General features: G+C 54.7%; 1 protein-coding gene across 1 annotated transcript in view; it reads left to right on the top strand.

Annotated features, from left to right (window-relative positions):
• Positions 1-22631, top strand: part of LOC145340491 (histone acetyltransferase KAT5-like) — a 29551-nt gene extending 6920 nt beyond the window's left edge. Inside the window, exons 3-10 of the mRNA XM_080184961.1 lie at positions 335-412; positions 3217-3465; positions 8471-8560; positions 11171-11311; positions 13205-13298; positions 16345-16504; positions 20429-20510; positions 21525-22631. Coding sequence (XP_080041087.1) covers positions 335-412; positions 3217-3465; positions 8471-8560; positions 11171-11311; positions 13205-13298; positions 16345-16504; positions 20429-20510; positions 21525-21659 — 1029 coding nt within the window. The 3' untranslated portion in view covers positions 21660-22631. The remainder of the gene's footprint in view (positions 1-334; positions 413-3216; positions 3466-8470; positions 8561-11170; positions 11312-13204; positions 13299-16344; positions 16505-20428; positions 20511-21524) is intronic.
• The last annotated feature ends 528 nt before the right edge of the window (positions 22632-23159 follow it).

Genomic DNA, 23159 nt, shown 5'->3' with positions numbered 1-23159 from the left:
GGGGGGAGTTGGGGGGAGAGGAGAGGGAGGAGTTGGGGGGAGAGGAGAGGGAGGAGTTGGGGGGAGAGGAGAGGGAGGAGTGGGGGGGAGAGGGGGGGGAGAGGAGAGGGGGGAGTGGGGGGGAGAGGAGAGGGAGGAGTGGGGGGGGGAGAGGAGAGGGGGGAGTGGGGGGGGAGAGGAGGATTCAGCACACCTTCCCGGGGGGGATTTGCTTCGTGCTTTGCCAGCCTGGCTGATTGGGTGCCAGGTCAGTTGCAGTCCTGTTCTCCCCTAGCCCACCCTGTTCCGTACACCCTCACACTCAATGCCAACCCCTCTCTCTCTGTCTCTGCAGCAGAATGGTTCAGCGAGGAGACCCGTACCAGCCGTGGCTGGCAGGAAAAGAAAAGCCAACTGCCTGGGCACTGACGAGGTGAGTTTGAATCTGGAGATCCCCCTGCCCTCCCACAGTGCCTGCTCTCTCGCTGGTCATCCGTATCCCCACACTCGGAGTTACTGCTCACAGTCCCGGTCTCCGTATCCCCACACTCGGAGTTACTGCGCACAGTCCCGGTCTCCGTATCCCCACACTCGGAGTTACTGCTCACAGTCCCGGTCTCCCTATCCCACACTCGGAGTTACTGCGCACAGTCCCGGTCTCCGTATCCCCACACTCGGAGTTACTGCGCACAGTCCCGGTCTCCGTATCCCCCACACTCGGAGTTACTGCACAGTCCCTGTCTCAGTATCCCCCACACTCGGAGTTACTGCGCACAGTCCCGGTCTCCGTATCCCCCACACTTGGAGTTACTGCGCACAGTCCCGGTCTCTGTATCCCACACTCGGAGTTACCGCGCACAGTCCCGGTCTCCGTATCCCTCACACTCGGAGTTACTGCGCACAGTCCCGGTCTCCCTATCCCCACACTCGGAGTTACTGCGCACAGTCCTGGGTCTCCGTATTATAAAAAGGATTTGAGAGACTGGGGAAGGTGTAATAAAGATTTACAAAGTGTGATCCCAGAACTGGGAGGTTTGTAACGATCAGAAAAGACTAAACAGGTCGGGGGCGGAGGGGCTATTTTCTCCAGGAGAGAGAATGCTGAGGGGGTGGATCCCCGATTAAGGTCTTTAAAATGATAAAAGGGGTTTCAATAGGGGCAACATAGAGAAGAAGTTTCCACTTGTGTGGGGCAGAGACCAGACCGAGGGGGCTGTCAATATCATATAGTGACTGATAGACCCAATGGGGGATTCAGGAGAAACATCTTTACCCAGAGGGCAGGGAGAATGTGGGACTCGCTCCCACAGCGAGTGGGGGAGAATGTGGGACTCGTTCCCACGGAGAGTGGGGGAGAATGTGGGACTCGTTCCCACGGAGAGTGGGGGAGAATGTGGGACTCGTTCCCACGGGGAGTGGGGGAGAATGTGGGACTCGTTCCCACGGGGAGTGGGGGAGAATGTGGGACTCGCTCCCACGGGGAGTGGGGGAGAATGTGGGACTCGCTCCCACAGCGAGTGGGGGAGAATGTGGGACTCGCTCCCACGGAGAGTGGGGGAGAATGTGGGACTCGTTCCCACGGAGAGTGGGGGAGAATGTGGGACTCGTTCCCACGGAGAGTGGGGGAGAATGTGGGACTCGTTCCCACGGAGAGTGGGGGAGAATGTGGGACTCATTCCCACGGAGAGTGGGGGAGAATGTGGGACTCGTTCCCACGGAGAGTGGGGGAGAATGTGGGACTCGTTCCCACGGAGAGTGGGGGAGAATGTGGGACTCGCTCCCACGGGGAGTGGGGGAGAATGTGGGACTCGTTCCCACGGGGAGTGGGGGAGAATGTGGGACTCGTTCCCACGGGGAGTGGGGGGAGAATGTGGACTCGCTCCCATGGGGGGAGTGGGGGAGATTGTGGGACTCGCTCCCATGGGGGGAGTGGGGGAGAATGTGGGACTCGCTCCCACGGGGAGTGGGGGAGAATGTGGGACTCACTCCCACAGCGAGTGGGGGAGAATGTGGGACTCGCTCCCACAGCGAGTGGGGGAGAATGTGGGACTCGCTCCCACAGCGAGTGGGGGAGAATGTGGGACTCGCTCCCACGGAGAGTGGAGGAGAACATGGGACTCGCTCCCACGGGGAGTGGGGGAGAATGTGGGACTCGCTCCCACGGGGAGTGGGGGAGAATGTGGGACTCGCTCCCACGGGGAGTGGGGGAGAATGTGGACTCGCTCCCATGGGGGGAGTGGGGGAGAATGTGGGACTCGCTCCCACGGGGAGTGGGGGAGAATGTGGGACTCGCTCCCACGGGGAGTGGGGGAGAATGTGGACTCGCTCCCATGGGGGGAGTGGGGGAGAATGTGGGACTCGCTCCCACGGGGAGTGGGGGAGAATGTGGGACTCACTCCCACGGGGAGTCGGGGAGAATGTGGACTCGGTGCCAATGGGAGTGGGGGGAGAATGTGGGACTTGCTCCCACGGGGAGTGGGGGAAGAATGTGGGACTCGCTCCCACGGGGAGTGGGGGAAGAATGTGGGACTCGCTCCCACAGGGAGTGGGGGAAGAATGTGGGACTTGCTCCCACGGGGAGTGGGGGAGAATGTGGACTCGCTCCCACAGGGAGTGGGGGAAGAATGTGGGACTTGCTCCCACGGGGAGTGGGGGAAGAATGTGGGACTCGCTCCCACGGGGAGTGGGGGAAGAATGTGGGACTTGCTCCCACGGGGAGTGGGGGAAGAATGTGGGACTCGCTCCCACAGGGAGGGCTCGAGGTGAATACTGTTGATATGTTTGGGGGAGTGGGGAAGTTGGATAAACACAAGGGAGGGAGGAATAGGAGAAGGTGATGGCGGGGGAAGTTGCAGTGATGGGGGTGTGGGAAGGAGGCCCGTGTGGGGCGTAAACACCAGCACAGAGTGGACGGGCTGAATGGTCTGCATGACGTAGCCCCTGTTGACTGAGCAGAGTGCTGTCCCCCCACCACCCCGTCGCTCTTTTATGATGTCACCGCGGTGTGACGGACACGGACTGATGACATCACAAAGCCCCCTAACTGCCTCCCGCCTCTAACCGACTCTGAATCAAAAGTAACTCCTTCCCGTGCGAGGTGGGGAGTGAGGGGGGTGCGGGGCGAGAGAGAGAGGGGTGCCCCCCCCCTCCCGAACCGGTATAAACCACTGTCCTGCTGTTTCTCCCCCCCCTTGCCCCCCAAACTCCCCCTTCGATGTCCACCCTCCTCTGCGACAGGACTCCCAGGACAGCTCAGATGGCATCCCTTCCGCCCCCCGCATGACGGGCAGCCTGGTCTCCGACCGCAGCCACGATGATATAGTGACGCGAATGAAGAACATCGAGTGCATCGAGCTTGGCCGGCACCGCCTCAAACCCTGGTACTTCTCGCCTTACCCGCAGGAGCTGACCTCCCTGCCCGTCCTGTACCTCTGCGAGTTCTGCCTCAAGTATCTAAAGAGCCTCAAGTGCCTGCAGAGGCACCTGGTGAGTTTGCAGGGCGGGCGGGGCGCGAGCAGCTGAGGGGTAAGGAAAGGCCTGTATGTCTGTCAAAGTGGCCCGTGACGCTGAATGGGTGTGGTGTCTCCCCACCCCCATCCAAGTGTCCCCTTCGTAAAGGAAAGTCTTGTGTTCACACGGTGGTTAGCTCTGCTGCCTCACAGTGCCAGGGACCCGGGTTCGATTCCCGGCCTCAGGTCATTGTCTGTGCGGAGTCTGCACATTCACAGAATCCCTACGGTGCACAAGGAGGCCATTCGGCCCATCAAGTCTGCACCGTCCACAATCCCACCCAGACCCTATCCCCATAACTCCGCATATTTACCCTGATACTAAGGGGCAATTTAGCACGGCTAATCCACCCTAACCCACACGTCTTTCAGACTGTGGGAGGAAACCGGAGCACCCGGAGGAAACTCATGCAGACACGGGGAGAATGTGCAGACTCCGCACAGACAATGACCCAAGCCGGGAATTGAACCTGGGTCCCTGGCGCTGTGAGGCAGCAGCGCTAACCACTGTGTCAGCCCCACACCCCAGCCACCCACTGTGTTTGCGTGGGTTTCCTCCGGGTGCTCTGGTTTCCTCCCACAGTCTGAAAGATGTGCTGGTTAAGTGGATTGGCTGTGCTACATTCTCCCTCAGTGTAACTGAACAGGCACCGGAGTGCGGCGACTTGGGGCATTTCACAGTAACAGTTACAGTGTTAATGTACACCTACTAGTCACAGGCGATAAACAACACAGAATCAGGCCATTCGGCCCAACGGCTAATGTTTCTGTTCCACACCAGCTTCCTCCCCCCTCCCTATCATCATCTCTTTGTCTTCCTTTCCCCTCACGGGTTTATCCAGCTTCACCCGCCTTCAGTTCTTAAAAAATTATTGGGATGTGGGCATCGCTGGCTGGTCCAGCGTTCATTACCCTCCCTAATTGCCCCTTGAGAAGGGGGTGGGTGAGTCGCCATCTTCAACCCGCTGCAGTCCCCGTGTGGTGTAGGTACACCAACAGTGCTGTTAGGGAGGGAGTTCCAGGATTTTGACCCCAGCCACAGTGAAGGAACGGCCAATATATTTCCAAGTCGGTATAGTGAGTGGCTCAGAGGGGGAACTTGCAGGTGGTGGTGTTCCCCATGTGTCTGCTGCCCCTTGTCCTTCTAGATGGTAGAGGTGGTGGGTTTGGAAGGTGCTGTGGAAGAAGCCTTGGTGAGTCGCTGCGGTGCATCTTGTAGATGGTACACACGACTGTCACTGTGTGTCGGTGGTGGAGGGAGTGAGTGTTTGTGGTTAGCGTGTCGATCGAGCAGGGCTGCTTTGTCCTGGATGGTGTCGAGCTTCTCGAGTGTTGTTGGAGCCGCACCCATCCAGGCAAGCGGGGAGAATTCCATCACACTCCTGACTTGTGTCCTTGTAGATGGTGGACAGGATTTGGGGAGTCAGGAGGTGAGTTACTCTCCGCAGGATTCCCAGCCTCTGACCTGCTCTGGGAGCCACAGTATTTATATGGCTGGGTCCAGCTCAGTTTCTGGTCAATGGTAACCCCCAGGATGTTGATAGTGGGGGGATACAGTGATGGTAACCCCCAGGATGTTGATAGTGGGGGGGATTCAGTGACGGTAACCCCCAGGATGTTGATAGTGGGGGGATACAGTGATGGTAACCCCCAGGATGTTGATAGTGGGGGTGATTCAGTGATGGTAACCCCCAGGATGTTGATAGTGGGGGGGATTCAGTGATGGTAACCCCCAGGATGTTGATAGTGGGGTGATTCAGTGATGGTAACTCCCAGGATGTTGATAGTGGGGGGGATTCAGTGATGGTAACCCCCAGGATGTTGATAGTGGGGGGGATTCAGTGATGGTAACCCCCAGGATGTTGATAGTGGGGTGATTCAGTGATGGTAACTCCCAGGATGTTGATAGTGGGGTGATTCAGTGATGGTAACTCCCAGGATGTTGATAGTGGGGGGGATTCAGTGATGGTAACCCCCAGGATGTTGATAGTGGGGGTGATTCAGTGATGGTAACCCCCAGGATGTTGATAGTGGGGGTGATTCAGTGATGGTAACTCCCAGGATGTTGATAGTGGGGTGATTCAGTGATGGTAACCCCCAGGATGTTGATAGTGGGGGGGATTCAGTGATGGTAACCCCCAGGATGTTGATAGTGGGGGGGATTCAGTGATGGTAACCCCCCAAGATGTTGATAGTGGGGGGGATTCAGTGATGGTAACTCCCAGGATGTTGATAGTGGGGGGGATTCAGTGATGGTAACTCCCAGGATGTTGATAGTGGGGGGGATTCAGTGATGGTAACCCCCAGGATGTTGATAGTGGGGGGGATTCAGTGATGGTAACCCCCAGGATGTTGATAGTGGGGGGGATTCAGTGATGGTAACCCCCCAAGATGTTGATAGTGGGGGGGGGGGGGTGGTGATTCAGTGATGGTAACCCCAGGATGTTGATAGTGGGGTGATTCAGTGATGGTAACCCCCAGGATGTTGATAGTGGGGGGGATTCAGTGATGGTAACCCCCCAGGATGTTGATAGTGGGGTGATTCAGTGATGGTAACCCCCAGGATGTTGATAGTGGGGGGATTCAGTGATGGTAACCCCAGGATGTTGATAGTGGGGTGATTCAGTGATGGTAACCCCCCAGGATGTTGATAGTGGGGTGATTCAGTGATGGTAACCCCAGGATGTTGATAGTGGGGGGGATTCAGTGATGGTAACCCCCAGGATGTTGATAGTGGGGGGGATTCAGTGATGGTAACCCCCAGGATGTTGATAGTGGGGGGGATTCAGTGATGGTAACCCCCAGGATGTTGATAGTGGGGGGGATTCAGTGATGGTAACCCCCAGGATGTTGATAGTGGGGGGGATTCAGTGATGGTAACCCCAGGATGTTGATAGTGGGGGTGATTCAGTGATGGTAACCCCCAGGATGTTGATAGTGGGGGGGATTCAGTGATGGTAACCCCCAGGATGTTGAGTGTGGGGTGGGATTCAGTGACGGGAATGCCATTGAATAGCCTAATCCTAAAACAACCCCTAATCCTCTAACCCTATCTCTAAATCTTACTGCCGTGAAACATCTCGGAATCGTTTCCAGTGAATCCGTACCTTGTTCTGTCAGTGTTCAGAGTGTCTGTGTTACACATCAGCAGTACGTCTTCCTGGCCAGATGTGGACATGCAGATTGGGAGCAGGCCATTCAGCCCCTTGCTCCCCTGAGAAAAGATTCTTCCTCACCTCTGTCTTCGATGGGAGACAAACCCCCTGATGTTTACACTGTGCCCCCTCTCGTTCTCGATTCCCCCGTGTGGGGAAGGGGAACAGCCTCTCAGCACCCACCCTGACAAACCCCCTCCCCCCTCGGAATGGGATCTGTCTCAATAAGATCCGCCTCTCGTTCTTCTGGACTCCAATGTGGGTACAGACCCCCAACCTGCCCAAACCTTTACCTGTGAGACAAACCCCGCCCCCCCCCAGGAATCATCCTGGTGAACCTTCTCTGAGCTGTTCCAATGCAGTTTTATATTTTGCTCATTTACGAGGCCAGATTGGTAGCACAGTGGGTTAGCATTGCTGTCTCACAGGCATCAGGGTCTCGGGTTCGATTCCCGGCTTGGGTCACTGTCTGTGTGGAGTCCGCATGTTCTCCCCATGTTTGGGTGGGTTTCCTCCGAGTGCTCCGATTTCCTCCCACACTCCATGTGTGGGTTAGATGGATTGGCCATGCTAAATTGCCCCTTAGTGTCCAAAGATGTGTAGGTTAGGGTGGATTGGCCATGCTAAATTGTCCCTTAGTGTCCAAAGATGTGCAGGTTAGGGTGGATTGGCCATGCTAAATTGCCCCTTAGTGTCCAAAGATGTGCAGGTTAGGGTGGATTGGCCATGCTAAATTGTCCCTTAGTGTCCAAAGATGTGCAGGTTAGGGTGGATTGGCCATGCTAAATTGCCCCTTAGTGTCCAAAGATGTGCAGGTTAGGGCACATTGGCCATGCTAAATTCTCCCTCAGTGTACCCAAACGGGCGCCGGAGTGTGCCAACTAGGGGATTTTCACAGTAACTTCATTGCAGTGTTAATGTAAACCTATTGGTGACACTAATAAATATACTTTAAAGTCTGTCTCTCTTTTCTATCTCTCTCTCTCTCTGTCTGTCTGTTTGTCTCTTTCTGTCTGTCTGTCTGTCTCTCTCTCTCTCTCTCTGTCTCTCTGTCTCTCTCTGTTTGTCTCTCTCTCTGTCTCTGTCAGGCTGAGGGGTCCCTGCGGAGCAGCCATGAGGGAGAGGTAGTGGCTCGAGGGAGAGGGACTGAGGTGAACTGTGTAAGACCCACAATGCAACAGGTGTCACCAGAATGGAGATTTTCACAGTAACTTCACTGCAGTGTTAAGGTCAGCCGACTTGTGACCCTAATAAATAAACGTAAACTTTAAAGAACTGTACAGTCGCGCCAGCTGTAGTGACACAGTGGACACTGGAACAGTAAACATGTTGAAGGAGCAGATAGACAGGTCACGGGAGGAAGGGTTATGGAGAACGGGCAGGAAGGCAGAGGTGAGATTGAGATTAGATCAGCCATAATCGTACTATTTAAGTTTATTTATTTATTAGTCATAAGTAAGGCTTACATTAACACTGCAACGAAGTTACTGTGAAATTCTCCTAGTTGCCACACTCCGGCGCCTGTTCAGGTACACTGAGGGAGGATTTAGCACGGCCACTCCACCTAACCAGCATGTTTTTTGGACTGTGGGAGGAAACCGGAGCACCCAGAGGAAACCCACGCAGACATGGGGAGAACATGCAGACTCCACACAGACAGTGACCTAAGCTGGGAATTGAACCCGGCTCCCTGGCGCTGTGAGGCAGCTATGCTAACCCACTGTGCCGCCAGTTTGTCCTGATGTTTTTACAGTGATGTATAAACTGTTCCCTAAACAATAACTGTTCCAATACTAACACTGTCCCCTTGCTATCCCTTTCTGTTAGACCAAATGTAACTTGCGACACCCACCTGGAAATGAGATTTACCGAAAAGGAACCATTTCCTTCTTCGAAATTGATGGCAGAAAAAACAAGGTGAGTAACTTCTGAATGATATCTGTACCTATCAGCACTGACCCTCCCGCGGTGCGGTGCTCCCTCAGCACTGACCCTCCCACAGTGCGGCGCTCCCTCAGCACTGACCCTCCCATGGTGCGGCGCTCCCTCAGCACTGACCCCCCCCACGGTGCGGCCCTCCCTCAGCACTGACCCCCCCCATGGTGCGGCGCTCCCTCAGTACTGACCCCGCGCCACGGTGCGGCGCTCCCTCAGCATTGACCCTCCCTCAGCACTGACCCTCCCGCAGTGCGGCGCTCCCTCAGCACTGACCCTCCGACAGTGCGGTGCTCCCTCAGCATTGACCCTCCCTCAGCACTGACCCTCAGCATTGACCCTCCCTCAGCACTGACCCTCAGCACCGACCCTCCCGCGGTGCGGCGCTCCCTCAGCATCGACCCTCCCGCGGTGCGGCGCTCCCTCAGCACCGACCCTCCCACAGTGCGGCGCTCCCTCAGCACCGACCTTCCCGCGGTGCGGCGCTCCCTCAGCACCGACCCTCCCACGGTGCAGCGCTCCCTCAGCACCAATCCTCCCACAGTGCGGTGCTCCTTTGGCGCTGACCCTGGGTCCTAGCTCCCAGAATTATGATCTTAAATCCCTGGAGTAGGAGTTTAATCCCTGGTCACTCATCTGTCTCTTAAATGAGAGAGAGACAGAGTTTAAGTTTATTTATTAGTGTCACAAGTAAGTTTACATTCACACTGCAGTGAAGTTACTGTGAAAAATCCCGTAGTCGCCACACTCCGGTGCCTGTTTGGGTTACACCGAGGGAGAATTTAGCACGGACAATGTACCCGAACCAGCATGTCTTTCGTGCTGTGAGAGGAAACCGGAGCACCCGGAGGAAACCCACGCAGACATGGGGAGAACGTGCAGACTCCACACAGACAGTGATCCCAGCCAGGATCAAACCCTCTGGTCTCTGGTCCTGTGAGGCAGCAGTGCTAACTCAGAGTGAGAGGAGGGGGAGAGAACGGGGGAGGTGGGTAGGGAGAGGGGCAGAGACGGAAAGAGGGGGTGGTTGATGGGAGAGACAGAGAGTGGAAGGGAAGGGAGGGAGAGAGAGAGAGAGTGCTACTCCAGGTTGCATTGAGGTCACTGATCTCACTGGCCTGCTGTGCGCCTCAGGACCCCTCTGTTCAGGAAGGGAATCAGCTGTCCTGTCACCTTTCAGTGTCTCCTCTGGAGCGTCTCGGGTATCTGCAGGTGGACAGCTGCCTTCCTGCAATTGCAAACTGTGTCTGCTGTCCACACCGGATCTCCTGCAGAGTGTGGCTCCGACAACACTCGAGAAGCTCGACACCATCCAGGACAAAGCAGCCCCGCTCGATCGACACACTAACCACAAACACTCATTCCCTCCACCACCGACACACAGTGACAGCCGTGTGTACCATCTACAAGATGCCCCGCAGCGACTCACCAAGGCTCCTTCCACAGCACCTTCCAAACCCACCACCTCTACCATCTAGAAGGACAAGGGGCAGCAGACACATGGGGAACACCACCACCTGCAAGTTCCCCCTCCGAGTCACTCACCATCCCGACTGGGAAATATATCGGCCGTTCCTTCACTGTGGCTGGGGTCAAAATCCTGGAACTCCCTCCCTGACAGCACTGTGGGTGTACCTACACCACACACGGGGACTGACTGACTGTCCAATCACAATCCTGGAACTCCCTCCCAAACAACACAGTGGGTGTACTAGTGTAGAATCCCTATAGTGCAGAAGAGGCCATTCAGCCCATTGAGTTTGTACTCACTTTCTGACAAAGTATCTTAGCCAGGCTCTGCCCCACCCTATCCCTGTAACCCTGCACATTTCCTGTCGCTAATTCACCCGGACTGCACTCCAGGGACCATGGCAGGTTTAAGAAGGCAGCTCACCAAGAGGCAGGGCATGTCCTGGCGAGTCTCACTGAGGGTGAGGGGCTGGAGGCTGTCTGTAGCCTCACCATAAGACAGGGGAGCAGAATGAGGCCACTCGGCCCATCGAGTCTGCTCCGCCATTCAATCATGGCTGATATTTTTCTCATTCCCATTCTCCTGCCTTTTCCCCATAACCCCTGATCCCCTTATTAATCAAGAACCTATCTATCTCTGTCGTAAAGACACTCAATAACCTGCCCTCCACAGCCTTCTGCAGCAAAGAGTTCCACAGATTCCCCACTCTCTGACAGAAGAAATTCCTCCTCATCTCTGTTTTAAAGGATCGTCCCTTTAGCCTGAGGTTGTGCCCTCTGGTTCTAGTTTTCCCTACTAGTGGAAACATTCTCTCCATGTCCACTCTATCCAGACCTCGCAGTATCCTGTAAGTTTCAATAAGATTCTCTCCTCATCCTTCTAAACTCCATCGAGTACAGACCCAGAGTCCTCAACCGTTCCTCATACAACAAGCTCTTCATTCCAGGGATCATCTTGTGAACCTCCTCTGGACCCTTTCCAAGGCCGGCACATCCTCCCTTAGATACAGGGGCCCCACAACTGCTCACAATACTCCCCAGGAGGCTGGGAGTGGGGTAGGGGAGGAAAGACGGATATGTCTGCGTGCTCTCATTTCTGCTTTTATTACCCACTGTGTACAGAATTACTCGCAGAACTTATGTCTCCTGGCCAAGTGTTTCCTGGACCACAAGACCCTGTATTACGACACAGACCCCTTCCTGTTCTACGTTATGACCGAGTACGACTGTAAAGGCTTCCACATTGTTGGCTACTTCTCAAAGGTAGGCAGCTGCTCACTGTGTCCCACCACGGCTAACAGTGTAACGTAGAGACAGCTTTGTACAGGCTGGGAGCGAGTCCCACATTCTCCCCCCACTCCCCCCGTGGGAGTGAGTCCCACATTCTCCCTCACTCCCCGTGGGAGCGAGTCCCACATTCTCCCCCCACTCCCCCCGTGGGAGTGAGTCCCACATTCTCCCCCCACTCCCCCCGTGGGAGTGAGTCCCACATTCTCCCTCACTCCCCGTGGGAGCGAGTCCCACATTCTCCCCCACTCCCCCCGTGGGAGCGAGTCCCACATTCTCCCCCCACTCCCCCCGTGGGAGTGAGTCCCACATTCTCCCCCCACTCCCCCCGTGGGAGTGAGTCCCACATTCTCCCTCACTCCCCGTGGGAGCGAGTCCCACATTCTCTCCCACTCCCCCCGTGGGAGTGAGTCCCACATTCTCCCTCACTCCCCGTGGGAGCGAGTCCCACATTCTCTCCCACTCCCCCCGTGGGAGCGAGTCCCACATTCTCCCCCACTCCCCCCGTGGGAGTGAGTCCCACATTCTCCCCCACTCCCCCCGTGGGAGCGAGTCCCACATTCTCTCCCACTCCCCCCGTGGGAGCGAGTCCCACATTCTCCCCCCACTCCCCCCCGTGGGAGCGAGTCCCACATTCTCCCCCACTCCCCCCGTGGGAGCGAGTCCCACATTCTCCCCCACTCCCCCCGTGGTGGCGAGTCCCACATTCTCCCCCCCCACTCCCCCCGTGGGAGCGAGTCCCACATTCTCCCCCCCCACTCCCCCCGTGAGAGTGAGTCCCACATTCTCCCCCCACTCCCCCCGTGGGAGCGAGTCCCACATTCTCCCCCACTCCCCCCGTGGTGGCGAGTCCCACATTCTCCCCCCCCACTCCCCCCGTGGTGGCGAGTCCCACATTCTCCCCCCGTGGGAGCGAGTCCCACATTCTCCCCCCGTGGGAGCGAGTCCCACATTCTCCCCCACTCCCCCCGTGGTGGCGAGTCCCACATTCTCCCCCACTCCCCCCGTGGTGGCGAGTCCCACGTTCTCCCCCACTCCCCCCGTGGTGGCGAGTCCCACATTCTCCCCCACTCCCCCCGTGGTGGCGAGTCCCACATTCTCCCCCACTCCCCCCGTGGTGGCGAGTCCCACGTTCTCCCCCACTCCCCCCGTGGTGGCGAGTCCCACGTTCTCCCCCACTCCCCCCGTGGTGGCGAGTCCCACGTTCTCCCCCACTCCCCCCGTGGTGGCGAGTCCCACGTTCTCCCCCACTCCCCCCGTGGTGGCGAGTCCCACGTTCTCCCCCACTCCCCCCGTGGTGGCGAGTCCCACATTCTCCCCCACTCCCCCCGTGGTGGCGAGTCCCACATTCTCCCCCACTCCCCCGTGGGAGTGAGTCCCACATTCTCCCCCCACTCCCCCCGTGGGAGCGAGTCCCACATTCTCCCCCCACTCCCCCCGTGGGAGTGAGTCCCACACTCTCCCGCTCTCTGGGTAAAGATGTTTCTCCTGAATTCCCGATTGGATCTATCAGTCACTATCTGATTTTGACGGCCCCCTCAGTCTGGTCTCTGCCCCACACAAGTGGAAACATCTTCTCTACGTCACCCCTATCAAAACTCTGTTCACCATTTTAGAGACCTCGGTCCCCCTTCAACTTTTGCTTTTCTGGAGAGAAAAGCCACCCCCCTTTCCGGCCTGTTTGATCTTTCCGGATCGTTATAAACCTCTCTGATCTGCAATCAATCTTTTCCCCATCTTATTGTTATTGTGTCATTTTCATGTTGAAGAACTGAAAATCTACACACAAAGATTCTTTCCTAACTGATTAGAATTAGTTTCTGCAATCTGTTTGCTGTTTTATATCACATTTTTTTTATACCTGGGTAGGAGAAGGAATCGACGGAAGATTATAATGTGGCTTGTATACTAACCCTGCCACCATACCAGAGGAGAGGTTACGGAAAGTTACTCATTGAATTCAGTAAGTAGCAACGCTCTTCACTCAGTCACTGCCTCGGAATCACTGAGGCTGACTGGCACTGAGGGAGAATGGAGAGGAAGGGAGGGAGGGAGAACGGAGAGGAAGGGAGGGAGGGAGAACAGAGGGAGAATGGAGAGGGACGGAGGGAGAGGGAGAACGGAGAGGGACAGACGGAGATGGACAGAAGGAGAGGGACAGAGGGAGAGAGTGGATGGAGGGAGAGAGTGTGACGGAGGTGCAATTTGGGATGGGTAATAAACACTGGACCTGGCCAGCGACGCCCACAAGTTAGACAAATGCGAGGTAATAAAGTTTGGAAGGTCTAATACAGATGGGAAATATACCGTAAATGGCAGGACCCTTAAGAGTATGGATAGGCAGAGGGATCTGGGTGTACAGGTACACAGGTCACTGAAAGTGGCAATGCAGGTGGAGAAGGTGGTCAAGAAGGCATACGGCATGCTTGCCTTCATCGGCCGGGGCACTGAGTCATGTTGCAGCTTTATAGAATCTGAGTGAGGCGGCACTTGGAATATAGGGTTCAATTCTGGTCACCACACTACCAGAAGGATGTGGAGGCTTTGGAGAGGGTACAGAAAAGATTTACCAGAATGTTGCCCTGGTGTGGAGGGCATTAGCTATGAGGAGAGGTTGGAGAAACTTGGTTTGTTCTCACTGGAGCGACAGAGGTTGAGGGGAGACCTGATAGAAGTCTACAAGATTATGAGAGGTATGGACAGAGTGGATAATCAGAAGCTCTTTCCCCCAGGGTGGAAGAGTCAATTACTAGGGGGGGACACAGGTTTAGGGTGCGAGGGGCAAGGTTTAAAGGAGATGTACGAGGCAAGTTTTTTTACACAGAGGGTGGTGGGTGCCTGGAACTCGCTGCTGGGGGAGGGGGTGGAAGCAGACACGATAGTGAGTTTTAAGGGGCGTCTGGACAAATCCATGAATAGGATGGGAATAGAGGGATACGGTCCCTAGAAGGGTAGGGGGTTTTAGTTCAGTCGGGGCAGCATGGTCGGTGCAGGCTTGGAGGGGCAGAAGGGCCTGTTCCTGTGCTGTAATTTTCTTTGTTCTTGGGTGTGTGTGTATATTTACACAGTGGCCTGTACTGTTTCGCTAGTCACTGCAGGCTACACCCATCATGAGGAACAGTGCTAGGGTGCAGACCAAGGGCTGACATGCCTCTTTAGTTGGGACCTGTGGCTGTCGTATCGCTGTGGCAGCCCCCCCCCCCCCCCCCCCTCCACCCCACCAGCAGCAGAGAGCATAGAGCAAAGCTTACCTCCAGGGTCCAGACTAAAGACAAAGCAGAATAATCTTTTAAAAAAACACATATTCATCGCTAGGATGTGAGTAACAGGTGGTGGTGTTCCCCATGTATCTGCTGCCCCTTGTCCTTCTAGATGGTAGAGGTGGTGGGTTTGGAAGATGCTGTGGAAGGAGCCTTGGTGAGTCGCTGTGGTGTACCTTGTAGATGGTACACACGACTGTCACTGTGCATCGGTGGTGGACAGAGTGAATAGAACATAAGAACTAGGAGCAGGAGTCGGCCATCTGGCCCCTCGAGCCTGCTCTGCCATTCAATAAGATCATGGCTGATCTTTTCGTGGACCCAGCTCCACTTACCCGCCCGCTCACCATAACCCTTAATTCCTTTACTGTTCAAAAATCTATCTATCCTTGCCTTAAAAACATTCAATGAGGGAGCCTCAACTGGGCAGGGAATTCCACAGATTCACAACCCTTTGTGTGAAGAGGTTCCTCTTCAACTCAGTCCTAAATCTGCTCCCCCTTATTTTGAGGCCATGCCCCCTAGTTCTAGTTTCACCCGCCAGTGGAAACAACTTCCCTGCTTCTATCTTATCGATTCCCTTCATCATCTTATATGTTTCTATAAGATCTCCCCTCATTCTTCTGAATTCCAATGAGTATAGCCCCAGTCTACTCAGTCTCTCCTTATAAGCCGAACCTCTCAACTGTTTGCATGTCGATTGAGTGGGGCTGCTTTGTCCAATGGCGTCGAGCTGAGAACCCCACAGTGCAGAAGGTGGCCACTCGGCCCATTGAGTCTGCACCAACCACAATCCCAACCTATCCCCATAACCCCATGCATTTACCCGGCTAGTCCCCCGACACTAAGGCAAATTTCCATGGCAAATCCATCTAACCCGCACATCTTTGGAGCTTCTCAATTGTTGTGGAGGATGCACCTATCCAGGCAAGTGGAGAATGCCAGTGTGTGTTGGTGTTGGAGCGAAGTAGTTGGCATTACCCAGTGGTGAATCGCCCAGTCAGATTGGACTGTGATGTTATGGATGGCTGAATTCAAGATGTGACGGTCAGTCCGTTCCGGACAGTTATCCGTAACAGGTTTTGACACCTGGTACAGGGCGGCACGATGGCGCAGTGGGCTAGCACTGCTGTCTCATAGCACCAGGGACCCTGGTTCGATTCCGGCCTCGGGTCACTGTCTGTGTGGAGTTTGTACATTCTCCCCGTGCTGCGGGGATGTCCTCCGGGTGCTCTGGTTTCCTCCCAAACTCCAAAGATATCCGGGTTAGATGTATCAGCCATGCTAAATTGCCCCTGTGTGTCAGGGGGATTAGCAGGATAAATATGTGGGGTTATTGGGATAGGGTCTGGGTGGGTTGTAATTGGTGCAGACTTGGTGGGCCCAATGGCCTCTACTGTCCAAAGTTGTGCATGTTAGGTGTATCAGCCATGCCAAATTACCCCTTAATGTCCAAAGATGTACAGGTTAGGTGGATTGGCCATGCTAAATTGCCCCTTAGTGTCGGGAGACTAACTAGGGTAAATGCATGGGATTACAGGAATAGAGCCTCTGTGGGATTGTGGTTGGTGCAAACTCGATAGGCCGAATGGCCTCCTTCAGCACTGTAGGAATTCTCTGATTCGACCTTCCAATAGTTGCCGCCCCCTCAGTTCCCGCTCGGTAGGATTTCCACATTTCCCTTCCTGCTTTGACAGTCTGTGAAGAGGCGGAACCCCCCTCCTGACCACTACTGCTTTGTCCTCCCAGGTTACGAGCTCTCAAAAGTGGAGGGCAAGACGGGGACCCCGGAGAAACCGCTATCTGACCTGGGCCTGCTCTCTTACCGCAGCTACTGGTCGCAGACCATCCTGGAAATCCTCATGGAGTTGAAGTCGGAGAATGGAGAGAGGCCACAGATCACCATCAAGTACGTGGCAGGGTGGGGGAGTGGAGGGTCGCGCTGTGTGGCTGGGAGGGGGGAGTGTGAGGCACTACCTGTGTATCTCTCCCCTCCATCATTCAGGGGAGGCGATGGCCCTGTGGTATTATCACGAGACTATTATTCCAGAAACTCAGCTAACGCTCCGAGGACCTGGCTTCCAATCGTAGAATCCCTGCAGTGCAGAAAGAGGCCATTCAGCCCATTGAGTCGGCACTGACCACAATCCTACCCAGGCCCTATCCCCATAACCCCACATATTTACCCTGCTAACCCCCTGACACTAAGGGGCAATTTAGCATGGTCAATCCACCCAACCAGCACGTCTTTCAGACTGTGGGAGGAAACCAGAGCACCCGGAGGAAACCCCCACAGACACGGGGAGAACGTGCAGACTCCACACTAACAGTGACCCAAGCTGGGAATCGAAGCTGGGTACCTGGTGCTGTGAGGCAGCAGTGATAACCCACTGTGCCACTGTGCCTCTGGGAGATGTCACCTAAAGTATTGTGTGCAGCTTTGGTCTCCTTATCTAAGGGAGGGGGCACCGGCCACAGAGAGAGTGACAGAGGTTCACCAGACTGATTACATAAGAACATAAGAAATAGGGGCAGGAGTCGGCCATCTAGCCCTTCGAGCCTGCCCCGCCATTCAATAAGATCATGGCTGATCTGAAGTGGATTAGTTCCACTTCCCTGCTTTCTCCCCATAACCCTTAATTCCCCTGTCCATCAAAAACCTATCTACCCGTGACTTAAATATATTTAGCGAGGCAGCCTCCACCACTTCAACGGGCAGAGAATTCCAGAGATTCACCACCCTTTGAGTGAAGAAGTTCCTCCTCAACTCCGTCCTAAACTGCCCCCCCCCTTATCTTGAGGCTGTGCCCTCTAGTCCTGCTGTCCTTTCTGAGCGGGAAGAATCTCTCTACCTCTACCCTATCCATCCCTTTCATTATCTTATACGTCTCTATAAGATCCCCCCTCAGCCTTCTAAACTCCAACGAGTACAGACCCAGTCTATTTAGTCTCTCTTCATAGTCCAACCCCCTCATCTCCGGTATCAGCCTAGTGAACCTCCTCTGCACTCCCTCTAAGGCCAATATATCCTTGCGCAAGCGCGGCGACCAAAACTGCACACAGTACTCCAGCTGCAGCCTCACCAGTACCCTATACAGTTGCAGCAAGACCTCCCTGCTTTTATATTCTATCCCCCTCGCTATAAAGGCCAGCATCCCATTTGCCTTCCTGACCACCTGCTGCACCTGCAGGCTGGGTTTTTGTGATTCATGCACAAGGCCCCCCAGGTCCCTCTGCACCGTAGCATGCTGCAGCTTTTCGCCTTTTAAATAATAATCCCTCCATCTGCCAGGTCCTCGCCCACTTGCTCAGCCTATCCAGATCCCTCTACAGACTTTCCACACCCTCCGCACAATTTGCTTTTCCACTCATCTTTGTGTCATCAGCAAATTTCATCACCCTACACTCAGCCCCCTCCTCCAGATCATCTATGTAAATGATAAATAGCTGAGGCCCCAGCACCGATCCCTGCGGCACTCCACTAGTCACCAACCGCCAATCAGAATAGCACCCATTGATACCAACTCTGCCTCCTATTAGACAACCAATCCTCTATCCACGCTAATACCTTACCCCCAACTCCATGCCGCCTAACCTTCTGAAGCAACCTTTTGTGTAGCACCTTATCAAATGCCTTTTGAAAATCGAGAAACACCACATCCACCGGTTCCCCTCTGTCTACCGCACTAGTCACATCCTCATAGAAATCCAATAAATTCGTCAAACATGACTTCCCCTTAACGAATCCGTGCTGCGTCTGCTCTATCAAACCATTCTTTTCTAGATGCCTCGCTATTTCTTCTTTGATGACGGATTCAAGCATTTTTCCAACTACAGCCGTTAAACTAACCGGCCTATAATTCCGTGCCTTTTGCCTGCTACCTTTTTTAAACAGCGGCGTAACATTAGCCGTTTTCCAATCTTCCAGCACTTCCCCGGAATCCAGCGAAGTTTGGTAAATAATCCTAAGGCATCTACTATCACCTCTGCCATTTCCTTCAGAACCCTGGGATGCATTCCATCCGGTCCTGGGGACTTGTCCACCATCAGTCCCGTTAGTCTATCAAGCACTACCTCTCTAGTGACAGTAATCGCTACCATCCTTCTATCTTTAATATCCGGCAAACTATTCGCGTCCTCCTCCGAGGCAAAAAACTTATTTAAGGCCTGGGATTACTGGGATGGAAGGATTGTCCAGTGGGGGAGAGATCGAGCAGACTGAGCCTGTGTTCTCTGGAGTTTGGAACAATGAGAGGCGATCACATTGAAAAGATTCAACAGGAGAGACACAGGAAGGATGTTTTTCCCAGGCTGGGGCTTTTTTCCAGTAGGCAGCACAGCACCTCAGTGGTTAGCGCTGCTGCCTCACAGCGCTAGGGACCCGGGTTCGACTCCCAGCTTGGGTCACTGTCTGTGTGGAGTCTGCACATTCTCCCCGTGTCTGCGTGGATTTCGTCCGGGTGCTCCTGTTTCCTCCCACAGTCTGAAAGACGTGCTGGTTAGGGTGCTAAATTCTCCCTCAGTGTACACAAACAGGTGCCGGAGTGTGACGACTAGGGTATTTTCACAGTAACTTCATTGCAGTGTTAATGTAAACCTACTTGTGACAACAATAAATAAACCTTAAGTTTAACTTATTTTACAGTTTATTTATTAGTGTTACAAGTAGGCTTACATTAACACTGCAATGAAGTTACTGTGAAAATCTCTTAGTCGCCACACTCCAGCGTTTGTTTGGATACACTGAGGGAGAATTTAGCATGGCCAATGCACCTAACCAGCACGTCTTTCGGACTGTGGAAGGAAACCACAGCACCTGGACGAAACCCATGCAGACATGGGGAGTACGTGCAGACTCCACACAGACAGTGACCCAAGCCGGGAATCAAACCCCAATCCCTGGCGCTGTGAGGCAGTAGTGCTAACCACTGTGTCACCGTGCCACCCCAGGGTTGAAGTCTCAGCACTGACCCTCCAACAGTGTGGAGCATCCTCTGGTTTCCTTATTTGAGAAAGGATATACTGGCACTGGAGGGGGTGCAGAGGAGATTCACTTGGTTGATTCCGGAGTTGAGAGGGTTGGCTTTTGAGGAGAGACTGAGTAGACTGGGGCTATACTCATTGGAATTCAGAAGAATGAGGGGAGATCTTATAGAAACATATAAGATTATGAAGGGAATAGATAAGATAGAAGCAGGGAAGTTGTTTCCACTGGTGGGTGAAACTAGAACTAGGGGGCATGGCCTCAAAATGAGGGGGAGCAGATTTAGGACTGAGTTGAAGAGGAACTTCTTCACACAAAGGGTTGTGAATCTGTGGAATTCCCTGCCCAGTTGAGGCTACCTCATTGAATGTTTTTAAGGCAAGGATGGATAGATTTTTGAACAGTAAAGGAATTAAGGGTTATGGTGAGCGGGCGGGTAAGTGGAGCTGAGTCCATGAAAAGATCAGCCATGGTCTTATTGAATGGCAGAGCAGGCTCGAGGGGCCAGATGGCCCACTCCTGCTCCTAGTTTGTACGTTCTTAGAACAAGGGGCAAGTCAGTTAGGACAGAGATTCACTCAGAGGCTGGTGAAATTCTCTCTGCCGCGGGGGATGTGGAAACTCACTGAGCGTGTTCAGTACAGATGGATAGATTCCTAGATATTAAAGATATCGGGGGGAGATTGCTGGGAAATAGTGTTGATCAGCTAGGATCAGGTGGAGCAGGCTCGAGAGGCCAAATGGCCTACTCCTGCATTACTAACCAAGTGTGATCCTTGCAGCTATCAGCATGAGGAACTCTCCACGTCTGGTTACTGGAAACTAAAGCCTACTTTTCTTACCCCGCAGTGAGATCAGTGAGCTGACCAGCATTAAGAAGGAGGATGTGATCTCCACTCTGCAGTACCTCAACCTCATTAACTACTACAAGGTAAGCACCCAGCACGAGAGGGGCTGGAGACCCCAACTATGCCCCCACCCCCGCTCTTCCTTCAGCTGCCCGGCTGAGGGGCAAGGCTCCCACGACCTCACCCACATGCAGTCCATCCAGTGCTCTTATCACAAGGTGGACAGAGGGTCCTCCCTTTAGTCCTGTGAGCAGAGAGAAGGCATGGGGTAAGAGCAAGGGTCAACTCCACAGGAGAGGTCAAATTCCCCCACCCCACTCCCCCAGGAATACAATGTGTAAATGTCAGAGGGTCAGCGCTGAGGGAGCGCCGCACTGTGGGAGGGTCAGTGCTGAGGGAGCGCCGCACTGTGGGAGGGTCAGTGCCGAGGGAGCGCCGCAGCGTGGGAGGGTCAGTGCCGAGGGAGCGCCGCACTGTGGGAGGGTCAGTGCCGAGGGAGCGCCGCACTGTGGGAGGGTCGGTGCCGAGGGAGCGCCGCACTGTGGGAGGGTCAGTGCCGAGGGAGCGCCGCACTGTGGGAGGGTCGGTGCCGAGGGAGCGCCGCACTGTGGGAGGGTCAGTGCCGAGGGAGCGCCGCACTGTGGGAGGGTCGGTGCCGAGGGAGCGCCGCACTGTGGGAGGGTCAGTGCCGAGGGAGCGCCGCACTGTCGTGGAGGTGCTATCTTTCAGGATGGGACATTAAACAAGGCTCTGTCTGTGCTCTCGGGGTGGGTGTAAAAGATCCCCCGGCCACTATTGGAAGAAGTGTGGGCGTGGGGAATCTCTCCGGTGTCCCAGGGCCAATATTTTTTCCTGAAACCAGCATCACTAAAAACAGCTGATCTGGGTGGTGATCACATTGCTGTGTGTGGGATCTTGCTGTGTATAAATTTGGCCGCAGTGTGACGTTCCAATGAATGTCCCGGTGATCTGGTTGGGAGCCGCCGTGTGTGTGCATTGCACTCTGTCAGAGGGAGATGTGTTTTGTTCAGGTTGTGTTGGCGGGTGTTTGGGACACTGACTGAGCTTTGCGATGTGTGTGTGTGTGTGATTTCCAGGGTCAGTACATCCTCACGCTGTCCGAGGACATTGTCGAGGGACACGAGAAAGCCATGATGAAGAGACATCTCCGCATCGACTCCAAGTGCCTCCACTTCACGCCCAAGGACTGGAGCAAGAGGGGTAAATGGTAACACGGGGACCACAGGGAGAGTCTGTTGGTGGAGAAGGACCACTCCATCCCTCTCTCTCTACCGCCTTGTCACACTCACTCCGCCCACATCGGACCCTTGTTCCTGGTGCTTTCTTCTGTCTTTTGAACCTTCCTGCTCCCCGTCTCTCTCCGAACGGTTTTGGAACAAACCCAGGGGATTCTCTGGAGCTCTGCAGCAGTTCTGGTCCCCCTGCGTCTAATCGATTAGGACGGGCGTCCACCTCTGGTCCCCTGAGTAACAGCTGAGCCGGAGTCTCCTACAAGCGGTCTCTAACCTCCCTGCCTCGACTTGGGGGGGGTGGGGCGCTGGCAGGAGGGGCACATGGCGCACAGTTTGCACGCACGCACTTTCCACTACTTGGCTCTGGGACAGTGAGAGTATGAGTGTGGGGTGGCAGGGTGAGGAGGGGGGGGTCAGAAGTGGAATCCTGGCTGTGTTCCTCCAACACCACCCCCCCCTCAGCTTCGGACTGAGCTGGATTGGAAATGGCCACGAGAGCAGGCACGCACTGGCCAGCTTCAGGGACCTCCGGGTCCCGTGTGGAGGAACCAGGCACTGGAGACCTGGGTTTGGCAGCCACAGGGATCGCAGCCGATGGAAAAGTGGATGTGCACAGACACGGCAAGCCGAGCAGCGAGCCCAATCTCTCGGGATGTAGCCACGCCTCGTCTCTGGACTCCTCCCCCAGCCACCAGCCCAGGACAGTGACCCTATTTAACTTCCTACATTCAAATAAAGATAACTGGTTGTAATATAATGTGTGTACGTGGGGTGGAACATAACCTCCCCCCCACTAAACAAAACCCGTCCACCATCCCTCCCCACTTCCATCATCGGACAAATACTCCCACTCCCCTCGGGGAGTGGAGAGGGCGGACTCACATCTATCAGTTGTGTTACTGTGTTTTGTACATTTGATGTAAGAAATAAGAATATTCCAGTTACTGCTTCTCCTGATTGTTCAGTCTAGACGGAGCTTTACTCTGTATCTAACCCCGTGCTGTACCTGTCCTGGGAGTGTTTGATGGGGGACAGCGTAGAGGGAGCTTTACTCTGTATCTAACCCCGTGCTGTACCTGTCCTGGGAGTGTTTGATGGGGACAGTGTAGAGGGAGCTTTACTCTGTATCTAACCCCGTGCTGTACCCGTCCTGGGAGTGTTTGATGGGGGACAGTGTAGAGGGAGCTTTACTCTGTATCTAACCCCGTGCTGTCCCTGTCCCGGGAGTGTTTGATGGGGACAGTGTAGAGGGAGCTTTACTCTGTATCTAACCCCGTGCTGTCCCTGTCCTGGGAGTGTTTGATGGGGGACAGTGTAGAGGGAGCTTAACTCTGTATCTAACCCTGTGCTGTACCTGTCCTGGGAGTGTTTGATGGGGAGACAGTGTAGAGGGAGCTTTACTCTGTATCTAACCCTGTGCTGTACCTGTCCTGGGAGTGTTTGATGGGGGACAGTGTTGGGGAGAAGTTTTTAATCTGA

This window comes from Carcharhinus amblyrhynchos, unplaced genomic scaffold, assembly GCF_965287045.1.
Source record: "Carcharhinus amblyrhynchos unplaced genomic scaffold, sCarAmb.v2.hapA chromosome_1068, whole genome shotgun sequence".
Classification (NCBI taxonomy): Eukaryota; Metazoa; Chordata; class Chondrichthyes; order Carcharhiniformes; family Carcharhinidae; genus Carcharhinus; species Carcharhinus amblyrhynchos.
This window is presented reverse-complemented; position numbering and strand designations above follow the sequence as displayed.